The 13,036-nt window shown below is 37.4% G+C and overlaps 1 protein-coding gene across 3 annotated transcripts in view; it reads left to right on the top strand.

Annotated features, from left to right (window-relative positions):
- Positions 1-7,822, top strand: part of bmpr1b.S (bone morphogenetic protein receptor type 1B S homeolog) — a 265,162-nt gene extending 257,340 nt beyond the window's left edge. For all 3 annotated transcript variants that reach the window (XM_041579676.1, XM_018243406.2, XM_041579675.1), the window contains 4 exons: positions 88-385; positions 4,614-4,789; positions 6,527-6,657; positions 7,300-7,822. In XM_041579676.1, the coding sequence (XP_041435610.1) occupies positions 88-385; positions 4,614-4,789; positions 6,527-6,657; positions 7,300-7,425 (731 nt within the window). In that variant the 3' untranslated portion in view covers positions 7,426-7,822. The remainder of the gene's footprint in view (positions 1-87; positions 386-4,613; positions 4,790-6,526; positions 6,658-7,299) is intronic.
- The last annotated feature ends 5,214 nt before the right edge of the window (positions 7,823-13,036 follow it).

Genomic DNA, 13,036 nt, shown 5'->3' with positions numbered 1-13,036 from the left:
CTTATTTTATATTCTTTTCATATATTCTCTTATTTTATATGTTTCATGATCCTCATTTGTAACATATAATTTTGGGTTATTTTGCAGGTTTTATTGCAGCTGATATCAAAGGGACAGGGTCATGGACTCAACTCTATTTGATTACGGACTATCATGAAAATGGCTCTCTGTATGATTACCTGAAATCTACCACCCTGGATACAAAGGCAATGCTAAAACTAGCTTATTCGACAGTTAGCGGCCTCTGCCACCTACACACTGAAATATTTGGAACAAAAGGAAAACCAGCTATTGCCCATCGGGATCTTAAAAGTAAAAATATACTGGTGAAGAAAAACGGAACATGCTGTATTGCAGACCTGGGACTGGCAGTAAAATTCATTAGGTTAGTAATGAGAGCTAATTAGGTAAGTACAAAATATGTTATTTGGTTGTTCACTGAAGCATAACTTTAGTCCGTCTAATAACTGTCACATCTCAACCATCCCCCGCTTTTTATCTCTTTGCAAAGGGTCAAGGAATGTTCTAGCACAATTCATTATAAGCACACGTTTCCACCGAAGAATATACAGCATACTTAGTGCACACTAGGGAATATTTGGAAGAGAATTAATTACTCAGAACTCTAAGATGCTGAATTACAAAAAGATAAAAAGGTAGAACTTTAGATGTTCAATTATAAACTCTTTAAATTTAATGAAGATTGGCACCGAAGCACACGCATCAGAAAATGACTTTTTCTTTTCTGAAAATCAAAGGCAACAGCTGTAAATTACAATTACTAGAATGCTATGAGGGCCTATTCACTATGGATAGGTTTAACAAATGAGCATAAATTTGCTGGTGCAACTTGTGCCTGCCAACATCATATTCATAATTTGGCACTACCAGAGGCAAATGTGACAGCGCTTGGTGCAGTGAATGGGGGCAGTTCGCATTTTGGCCCTCAAAAATTGTATGTTAAGGGTTTTTTATGCCTACCCCCTGTAAAATATCTAGGTATTCAAGGTTGACTCAGAGAAATATTATATCCCTAAATAAGTAGGGACAGCTGCAAAACTTTAGTGGGGGCAGAGCTGGGCGGTTGAGGTGACAGGGATGTCAGCTCCATTTGGAGGCTACAGTTTATGTGCATGTCTTCTCTTGTATAGAAATCTTACCTGCAAAATCAAGTTAAGGTCCCCATAGACGCAAAGATTTTTTTTGGTGAATGACCAATCCATCAAATTATTGTGAAGCTAGTGGGAGACGAACAATCGGCCCCAGTGCACTCTATCTTATGTTTGCAGGATCAAGCAGGCAGCTACCCTCAGTTTTCCTGGCAATATTGCTTGAAATGGTCTTTTTAGTTGATGGACAAGTCTTGCATTTAAATGATCATTTTGAGATAATCTTGGTCTCATGATAACAAAAAGATCTTTTAAAAATCTTTACATCTATGGCCAGCTTTAGAGTGCTTTGTTCTGAATCTGACAAAAGTCATTCTTCACAATGACTGTTTAGGCTAGTGTCTGTGGGAGCTTGCAGTGGACATTGGAGTGGATTACAAGTACATTCCCGGGAAAATTTGTAATTTCAGCTCAGGCCTCATCTGGTATTTTACAGGCTAGGTGGTACCTTTAAATTCAAGGGATGTGTGTGTGTGGTGTGCAAGACTTGCCATTTAGTTGTAAGCACTGTAAGATGCACATATTCTTACTTTGACCACTCTTACACCTTCATCTATGTAAACTATACAACTGCTATCAGTTTTGCACTTTACAGGTATGAGATCTTCAGAATGCCGAGGACCTGGATTTTTTTCCGAAATTACTGAAAAAAATCTAATTGGCTGGTAAATAGTTTGGGAAAACATCCCTGTAAAATCTGCTCCCCTCAACAGCTTATCTCAGCGGGATTCAGAACTAGGGGCAGAAGAGCCTAGGGTGGAACGATTTGGGGCATGTACCAATTCCATCTGCCTAACTCCTGTTCAGACAATTCTCTGAGTGGCAGTCTATTGAGGGAGCAGTACCCTCAGAATGTATTATAGAATGCACACAATGGGACGCCCTCCGTTAGTCACCTCAAGGGGAGACAATCATCGACATGACTTTGCCTCAAGAGCCCTTGACACTTGCCTTAGCATGTAAGATAGACATCAAAAACAGAAAAAATTGTAACATAATGGACACTTGTTTTTTAAAGGAAATTTTGTGTAAATAAAACACTGGTGATAAACACACGCTAAAAAGTATTAAAATATGTAAAATATGCAAAATAATATATTTTTTATTTAAAGTTCTGGACTCCAAGGATCAAAACCCAAAATTGATAGTAAGTTGTAGATACCCCCAGCAATGCATTGTATTTTTAGTATCACAAGAACAGTTGCATGAAGTAGAAGAAACCCCCTTTCTTTGTTAAAGATCAAAGTGTAGTGTACAATTCAGAAAAGAATTTTGTTTCTCTGTTCAGTAAGATTTCATTGTCATAGCTGTCGTTTGAGTTTAGTCAAATGCTAATGAAATGTCAGAAATTTAACAGCATCCCCACTGAGTTCTGTGTCTAATTGTGGATGTGCATTTGAATACTTAAATCTAGCCTGGGGAAAGGAAACCTTTCAACAGAGTCCTGGGTTCATGCTGAAGAGCTATTGTTATGCACAAGGTTGTATGTATATGGTCTTGGCACGGTGCTTGATTTTTCTTAAATGCACTGCCCCCATTGTAAATAAATAAATATCCCCTATGAATGTATAATTGATACCCTTTAATGGAGCAGCAGAATAGTACCTTTAAATTTAGAAAGACTTTTGCCAAAGCATGCTCAGAAAAATCTGTGAAGGTTTTTAAAGTGCCTTACACAATACATCTAATAAAACGTGGGCCCTCTTAAAGACATCAACGGTTTAGCAATGCATCTTTTTCTTTAAACCCCTAAAGAAAGCAGCTATTTGCGCCAAGAATATATCATTATATGTAATACTAGGCTATATTTATTGCAGACGCTACTTACAGAGGATATTCAGAGAACAAAGCAATGCACAATTATTTATGGGCAGTTCTTGTTAAATTGTAGGGCAGTTATTTGTCTGGTTAGGCCATTGTATATTTTTGCCCTGTGTCAGCATTGATTTCTGGTGCAAAGAGGAACACTTAAGGCAAAGTCTATTTTACGTTGATGTAGATAGATAGCATATATTATCTAAACACTAACCAATGTAGCTGAACCGGCATGTTCTTTAATGAGTGCAAACCCTTGAAATGCAATAGATGACATGGACTTAACACTATAAACGATCTGCCTGTTTCTTGCTCCAGAAAGTGGGTAAACATTCAAGAATTCACATTGGAACCTGTTGGATAGAAAGCTGAAAATGTTACTGTTCCCTTCCCTAGTGGAGCTTCCAGTCAAATTGCCCTGTCAGAATTAGTCTCCAGTACTTCATGTTGGCCATATTCACCCACTACTGGTAACAAAGGTTGCTATTCCTTTAAATAACGGTTCCCAACCAATATTTCAAAAATGGTGGTCTATCTATTGTTATCTTTACAGTCTACTTACTGATCCACCTGTACAAATTGTAGATAACACTCTGGAGAACCGATTTCTCTAGTCAGTAATCATTTTATTTGAAAATTGTTTCGGATCGGGTGATCCTTCCTCAGGTGCTCATATGAAGGAAGGATGACCCGATCCAAAACATGTCCAAGTTTGGAAGGTCTGGCGGTGCCTTACTCTGAAGGAGAACCCTGCTTATTTAATAACGAAGGGTCAATTCATCCACAAAGTGTGCATATCTTTGATCCACCTGTACTCAACATGCACCTTGAAGTCTCTCTGCCTACCTTGTCTCTTGTGCTCCAGCTGCCAGATTTACATTTTTCCCCCAGTCTCCCACAATTCTCATCTTTTTTTTTTTTTTAAGTGTTTTATATTTTCCATTTTCATTGTGTTCATGTTCATATAACAAATTGCTTTGAGTAATGGATTACAGTGCATTTATAATATCCCCTAACCATATACATTTTATGTATTTAAACGGTTGAGGTTTGTATTTACATTTTATTACATTTTGGGGGTTATTTACTGAGATCTGAAAATATCTCACAATTTTCTTAAAACCACTTTGACCAAACTCGAAAAAATTTGACCCATGGCAGATCATGATATCTTCCAGTTGTAAACATCTGCCTTTGATTTATACATGACCTCAGCAGGTTTGAGATGGATATATTTTTATTGTGACTTTTAGCAGCGTCTCGGTTTAACAGATTGAGGAAATTGTGTTTTTCCCCTTTAAAATTCTGACCAGAAAAAAACGAAGTTTAGTAAATAAGCCCCTGAATGTCCTGTCTCACTGATACTGCATAATGATCTATTTAATAAATGGAAACTACAGTGCCGGGCCCAGGAGTTGCTGCAGAGGGTGGAGGAAACAAGGGACCAAACAAGGGGAAGGAGGCAGAAGAGGTAGTGTGTCTTGCACCCCTCTAACATGTGCCTCCTCTGCCTACCCCTAGTTGAAACTAAAAACAATCATTATAAATAAGCTGTAGTTATCCTTTGACACTTGAGGAAGTCTTCCGTAACAAAATGCTAACATCTCATTCTTCTATTTTGCTTTGTAGTGACACCAATGAAGTGGACATACCACCAAACACCAGAGTTGGCACAAAGCGGTATATGCCTCCAGAGGTGCTTGATGAGAGCCTAAACAGAAATCACTTCCAGTCCTATATCATGGCAGATATGTATAGCTTTGGGCTTATCCTTTGGGAAGTAGCCAGAAGATGCATATCAGGAGGTAACTGACTTCTATTTCGCCTGCCTGAAATAAATGTTGCTTTTAAGCGTATAATCATAACAGAAGTGACCATTCTACGGCTACCAAACATACCAAACAGAGAACTTACTAGTTGGACAACCATGTTCTCTACAGGGCCAATTTATTATGCTGTGTAAAATGGAAAAACTATGTACAAAGCTGTGGCTAATTATTCCGCCGTTTTCCCGTTGACACAAGCCAGCTGTATGATCATTTGCAGTCAGCGTTCTCTTCTAAAATATAAGTATATTCACACAAAAAAGGTAAAACCAGTTCCTAGTGAAACACTGTTTAAAAGGAGAGGCAAGCGATTGTGCCACCGCATTTTATCAGAGACCTGTGTGCGGTGCCAGGTGCTTCCTATTGATCCCTACCGGAAATGTGCTACTGATATAAGATACAACTGTCAGCAGCTGGGGAACATTGGGAAATTTGCAAGAAAGTGATCCCAAGCAGCCAGCAGAACCAGCCAGCAATACCTCTTGCCATAAACAGACATTTTTGCATGAATGGGAAGCAGCTATCTTCAGCCATATGCATTTTCATTGCCTTGGTTTTCTCTGGGAAGACCACAGAGATACAAAACACTTGTGCCATAAGCTAATATATTATATATATACTGTATATGCTTATAGGGATAGGTTACCAAGGAATACTAGTAACATATGGGGCCATTGTATAAATCAGGTGCATTCTGCCAGACTGGCAGATTTTGTGCTTACAGCTCCTATTTTATTTATCAGTGAACATAGCTTCAAAGGAGAACTAAAGCTTAACTAAAGAAGTAGGTAGACATGTTGTAAATATTTTTTTGCTCTTCTGTACCAGCCCAAGGCAACCACATCCCTTTAGCAGTAAATATCTGTGTCTCCAAAGATGCCCCAGTAGCTCCCCATATTATTTTCTGCTGGTTCACTGCCCATGCTCTGTGCTGCTGTCCCTTACTGAGCTTAGGGACCCACTCACAATATACAGTACACATAGAATATAAATGTCACAATATAAGACTGATTAGTAATTAATACAGATAACTACTACATGGCAGCACAGGAACCAGTGCAATTAGTGTCAGAATTTAATAATCAGCCTTGTAGCATCAGCTTATATTACAGACAAACCTCATTTTCTGCTTGATAATTTGTGACGACCCCTAAACTGAGCTTCCCATAAGCTGTTTAGAGCCCACTGAGCATGTGAGTGTCACAGACACTTTCCAAGATGGTGACCCCCTGTGACAAGTTTATCATTGCTGCTATTGAGTAGCTAAAACTTTAGGCTGGTACAATAAGTTCAGTATATAAAATATGCCATTTTTAGCAATATTAATTTTTAGGCTTTAGTTCTCCTTTTAAGTAATCGTTTTTTTGCAGTTAACCCGTGACCTGGGCTAAGTCACAATGCAGGTTACCTTCTATGTTGTATTTTTTTGGATAATCTGTCCATGAAATTTAGGTTTTGTCAAGTGTCCACAACAGGGATGTCTGACGGAAAAGTGAAGCATCAGTGAAATACATCCCTATATCTGTCACTCTCTGACATCACTGACTGACTATATATTTGAACTATTAGGTATTAGAAATAACAGGATGGATAGCATTTATTCAGATACTATAAAAATTAAATAAAAAATTAGATTGCAGACAAAATATGATTTTCTTTTCGCAATAAACCTGTTCTGCAACCATACAATATGTAACTTGTCATTTGTGCTTTCAGGTATACTAGAGGAATACCAACTGCCTTACCATGATTTGGTACCTAGCGACCCATCTTATGAAGACATGAGAGACATTGTCTGTATTAGGAGGTTACGACCTTCATTTCCAAACAGATGGAGCAGTGATGAGGTGGGGAATGCAAAGCAGTGTGGTTTTAATTAGACATGCCAATGCACTTTAAAGGAAAACTATACCTCTAGAACAATGTAGGTCTCTATAAAAAGATATTGCATAAAACAGCTCATATGTAAAACTCTGCTTCATGTAAATAAACTATTTTCATAATAAAATACTTTTTAGTACTATATGCCATTAGGTATTCATAAATAGAAAATTGCCATTTTAAAAAATTAGGGCTGACACCTGGGATCCTACGATTCACGGTGCACACAAACAAACCATACATGTCAGGTCACATGAGCCAATTAACAGACAGGGTTCTGTCTTTTGCTTCCACACTTCTTCCTGTTACAGTTAGAGTTGTAGTATTTCTGGTCAGGTGATCTCTGAGACAGCACACAGACCATCACAAAATGGTGGCTCAAGGCAAGAGATGTAAAAGGGCAATATCTACTTAAATACATAGACCAGTTTGGTAAGATTCTTTAATATGCCACTTAATTCGATATAAATCTGTTGCTTAAGTATTATTTTGGGGGTATAGTTTTCCTTTAAGTCTTTTGTATGTAAAGATTGTATTAAATCAAATATTTAAAAGTAACTTTTCCTGTTATTAACATAACTAATTCTAATATTTTCTCTCCTCCATAGTGTCTGAGACAGATGGGAAAGCTCATGACAGAGTGTTGGGCTCACAATCCAGCCTCTCGTCTCACAGCTCTACGAGTAAAGAAGACCTTAGCCAAAATGTCAGAGACTCAAGATATCAAGCTTTGATTTAGCAAATAACTATTTTAATGTAAGCTGTCGGAAATGGACTTTATTTTTGTGACTGAAAATCCTGAGGAGAAATGAAACTTTTCTACATTGAACATCTGTGTTTACCTTGAATACCATGAACTGAGAGCATACATGTGTAGACAACTAGATCATCAGGACTTGTTGGATAAAATTCCAAAGGCTCTGTTACTCAGATGGTGTACATGTGGAACATAGTTTCAATGACTAGATACGAAATTTAGCATGTGCTGCTTTCTGTGAAAGACGTTTTTAATGTTTTAAAAAGAAGACCGTATTTCTTCATTCTTGTACAGGTATGGAACCTGTTATCCAGAATGCTCGGGACCTGAGGTTTTCCGGATAATGGATCTTTCTGTAATTTGGATCTTCATACATTAGGAGGCAGATTTATCAAGGGTCGAATTTCGAAGTAAAAAATACTTCGAAATTCGACCATCAAATTTAAATACTTCGAAATTAAAAATCGAATTAGAACTTTTCTCATAGAATTTGGGTATTCTGTGGTCGAAGTAAAATCGTTCGATTGAACGATTAAATCCTTCGAATTGAACGTTTCGAACGATTTTATCGTACGATCATAAGATTTTACTTTGACTTAAAAAAACTTTAAAAATGCTGCAGAAGGTCCCCATAGGCTAACATAGCACTTCGGCAGGTTTAATTTAAAGTCAAAGTTTTTTAAAGAGACAGTACTTCGATTATCGAATGGTCGAATATTCAAACTATTATACTTCAAATCGAATTCGAAGTCCTGTGCAGGAAAAATTTTTTCGCATCGTACAAATTTTTCGGATTTGACACCTAAAAACCACAAAACCACAAAATCTTTGGATTATTGTGCGAAACCCAGTGCAGATCAGGATACCTTCGGGACTTCTCCCATTGACTTCTACATATACTCGGCAGGTCTGAGTTAGAGTAATTTTTAATTCGGATTTTTTTTTCCCCCCACAACAAATTCGGATTTTATAGTAAAAAAAAAAAAAACCTTGAATTTTCCAATTTTTTGGCATTCATAAATAACCCCCTCATAAACCCAATAGGCTAGATTTGCTTCCAATAAGAATGAATTATATATTAGGCGGTACTGTTTTATTATTACATACAGAGAAAAATAAAATGATTTTAAAAAATTTGGATTAAATGGAATCTATGGGAAAAGTCCTTTCTGTAATTTGGAGCTTTCTGGATAACGGGTTTCCTGATAACTGATTCCATACCTGTAATAATAAAAATGTCCAATTTAAATGTAATAATGCTATATATTGTTATGACATAATTGAGCAAAGGTAAGGGTACCTGAAAAAAGATTAAAAATAACCATTTGCTTTTCATCTTTGAAAAACTACTTGTAATTGTTTAAATAATAAGATGAAAAATGTCTGTCCAGCCTTGAACTCACTTTCTGCTAGCCTAGATCTGTGTCATTGTAATATGTTTCTGACAATATATTTTTTTAATAAGACTTTAAGTTGAACATAAATATAACAAGCGGTGTCTTTTGTTATTCATATGAAGCTGGGACTGCTATTCAGGATATCAAAAAAGGCTTCTTGCTCCTAGCCAGACAACTATAGGCCTGTTAGTTTAATATCTGTTGTAAGAGACATTTTAAAAGGGGATATTATGACATAATATATATGTATATTTCAAATCACAATACTGTGAGTTTCTGTCAGCATGATTTTATAAAAGCCAGACAAATCTAATTGCTTTCTATGAGGAATTGAGCAGAAGCCTAGACCTTGGGGTTGCAGAGAATGTAATATAGTTACAGTTGTGTACAATGTGTTTACTATTTGATGCAGTATTTTACAGAAGGTTATTGATTTGATTAAGGAATATTTGACTTAAACATACCATTTGTGCTTGGACAGAGAACTGCCTGAAGGATAAATAACAAAAGGTGGTGGTGAATGGAATATTTTTTAGATGGACCTTGAGGTGGTTACACATACAGCTGAACTACTTCTTCACGTTTGAATCGTGCCTAAAGTCAGTTCTGGAGCCACAAGCATCAAAATGCTGAAAATGACAGAGCTAACACATGCATGGGTAGAAATTAAACATTACATTCATGGTTTGCCAAAATGTCAGCACTGGATTGCACACAAGTCGCAGCACACACCACTTTGTATGATGCTTACAATTATTCTGCAATTCAGAAAACAGAAAATAACACTAGCAGAGTCTATGTATATTTTGCACTTGCGATACCAAACAAGTTTGTTGGATAAAAGCAAAGAAAATACAAATTCACTGGGGGATGCCAATATGTTGGGTAAATTATAAATGTTGGCCCCCAAGTGAGTCAATTTATAAGTTTTTTTCCCCATGCTGGTTATCCCAGTAAAAAAATGCACTGGCCAGGGAAAAAAGTATAACAACCCCATGCCACCATAGATCTTATGTTTTCCAGGCATTCTATGGAATACTTCAGCTCATTCATGGGTACAAAAGATGGCGGTCCAGCACATTAGGGCTTTATTAAATTCGGTCAATATGATCCAGTTGTCCACAATGCCTTGGCATACGTTGATGTAACTTGGCCCCACAGCAAATTCATTTTAGGGCCTCCAACATATCCACAGGTTGTCTTGTTTTACTAATAGATGTTGAATTTGAGCATTATTTGGGCCTCATGGGGCGCCCTATACATCCTGAGCCCCCTATACATCCTGGGCCCCTATACTTCCTGGGCCCCCTTGCAGTGATTTTTTGGATACGTTGACCATCGAATAGGATACTATGACTTCGAATTTACTTCGACTTCAATTCAAAGTAAAAATAGTTGAATATTCGAATATTCGATAAACGAAGTACTGTCTCTTTAAAAAAAACTTCTTTTAATTCGATGGTCGAATTTCAAAGTATTTTTTACTTCGAAATTCGACCCTTGATAAATCTGTATATTAACCTTTTTTTAAAAAATTTTTGCTTTTTACAGATTTGGGTAATTGTAGAGCAGGCTTGGTGGAGTACATTCCTACATCTAACCTTTCTCAGCTGACAAGGTGCATTTGTGCTAGTTACTTTAGGTTCACACATTATTTAGGGGTTGTGACTATTTACAAGTTATGTTTCTATCCCAGAAAGACAGGTTAATTTATCCGCAGGTACGTTTCAGAGGAATGTCAGTTTAAATGATTTTTTAGTCATGTCTGTTATTACCAATAGTAACAATATCAACTCTTACATTCAGGGGTATCAAATCTGGAAAACCCCACAGTAACAAGGGGATTTTTTCTGATTCCATAGTTTTTGGTCGGGAGGGACCTGTGTTATTTGAAGGGTATAAGAAGCTAAGCAATTTGTATGAATCTAATGGTATGAGCATGTAATAGGGTAAAATGTTAATGGTTTAGTATAAATGTTTAAGTGATGGTTAATACATATGGTTAGGTTGGACACTAGGGGGAGGTAGAGGATAACAGTTGTAATGGAAAGTCCCCAGTTGGTGGAGAATAGGAAGTTATATAAGGGAAGGTTTCAGAAAGTGAGATCAGAGATGCATCATGGGAAGCAAGATGAGCAGAGGGCACTGCAGCAGTAGAGTCATCTCCTGGAAGATTTACTGAGCATAGGTAGTGTGAAACCTAGTGGTATAATAGTATACTCTTGGAATTGTAAGAGAGCAAGGTAACTAGCATGGGCAGCTATAGCCCCAACTAGGAGCTAGTGGGCACTGTGTTTCCAGTAGGAACCTGCCAGCCAGGGCATAAGAGGAAGGGCTAGGTCCAGGCCATGACAACAAAGTGAACATGTTTGAACTACAGCTCTCTGCCTGTGTTTCACTGAAGGTTTACCCCCAAACAAAAGGTTGGTGGTACATCAAGGGTTAACAATGGGTATGGCACAGGAGATATTTGCCCTAAGCAACTTCTTTTCGATCCAATTTTTTTCCAAGTTTTCATTGCTGACTACAGAGCTGGAAGATTTCTCATTTACAATTTTGCTCCAGGGCATGACAGACAGACTTACAGTTTATGAATTTAGAACTATTTCATATCCCTCAATATAACCACCTATATTTACATCTTGAAATTCACTCTCACAAATCTCTTGGAATAGGAAAGAATAGCCTTTTTTTTTCTGCAAAACATTCAAACGTGACACTGGTGTATTTGATGACATTGCAATATGGTTTAAATACTGAAAATCAAGGCACATGGGGATTATTTTTTTAAATAGAAACTCTTCAATATATCAAGTACTGTGACTTATATTAGGACTTTCTTTTGCTGGCTGCACAAAATATTATAGTGCATGTGTAGCAATTATCATTGAGCAGCTTACAGGGGAAATATATTACATGGTTTTAAAGGGGATTGAACACAGTGTGAAGTACTTTTGTAATTTATATTCATTTTCTATTTTAGTTTACTATTCACATAGTAGCCCATGGCAGCCCATATGCATGTACCATTTACTGGACAGCTTTTTGAAAACAAACATCTGTACCCAAGATACTTTTGATGGTGGCAGAAAAAAGGTTTGGCCCTTGGAGTTATCAAGAGCGGCTTTTTCTGCCCTGTGTCCTGTGCAGAACCAATTTTTGAGACCCAGACCTGACCCGAACCTGCAGCCCGCGACCAGAACCACAACCCTTATATTTATCCACTTGGATCCGCTACCCAACCCCCGGTCCACAACTGTCTTATTCGCAACCTGATCCGCAACCTGCTGACCATCATTAAACAGGAAATGCTGTTGCTGCAACCGGAAGTGGCATCATCAAAGTGGGCAGAGACAGAAAAAAAGTTTTGTGAAATTTTAGGAGTAAAATATAGACAATATAAAATAAGATAAGAAATATAGAAGAGACCCGCAGACCTGCATCTATGCCCACACCCGAAAATCCTACCCTCATCGTGCAGAGTACACGTATTTTTGCAGGTAACTCGCAGGTACCCGGCCCGCTGCAGGACGCCTAAAGCTAATTTCTCAACTTGTCTCATGGTAGAAGCGCCCCTGTCCCTAGAAGAGAGTAGTGAGTGTTATCTACTTAGATATGATATCACATTACACCAAGGGGCAGATTTATCAAGGGTCGAATTTCGAAGTAGAAAAAACTTCAAATATCGACTATCGAATAGAATCCTCCAACATTCGAATATCGAAGTCGGAGGATTTTATACATCGTACAATCGCATTCCGATCTTATTCCGATCGTACTCCGATCGTACTTCGAATCGAACGATTCCAACGATTTTATCGTACGATCGTACAATTTTCACAAAAAAACTTTGACTTAAAAAAACTTAGCAAAACAGCATTTTGGTTGGGGAAGTATTGAAGTCGAAGTTTTTTTAAAGTACTTCGAATATCGAATGGTCGAATAGTCGAACGATTTTTACTTCGAATCGAAGTCGAAGTAAATTCGAAGTCGTAGTATCCTATTCGATGGTCGAAGTATCCAAAAAATTAATTTGAATTTTGAATTTTTTTACTTCGAAAATTCCCTTGATAAATCTTCCCCCAAGTGTTAATCATTACAGAATATTTCCATTAAATCTACTATTTGAGCTTGGATAGGGAACTTGACCTAAAGGAAGAAGTGATATTCAAGCATATCTCTGGTCCCTTA

The sequence above is a fragment of the Xenopus laevis genome, chromosome 1S (genome assembly GCF_017654675.1).
Source record: "Xenopus laevis strain J_2021 chromosome 1S, Xenopus_laevis_v10.1, whole genome shotgun sequence".
Taxonomy (NCBI): Eukaryota; Metazoa; Chordata; class Amphibia; order Anura; family Pipidae; genus Xenopus; species Xenopus laevis.
This window is presented reverse-complemented; position numbering and strand designations above follow the sequence as displayed.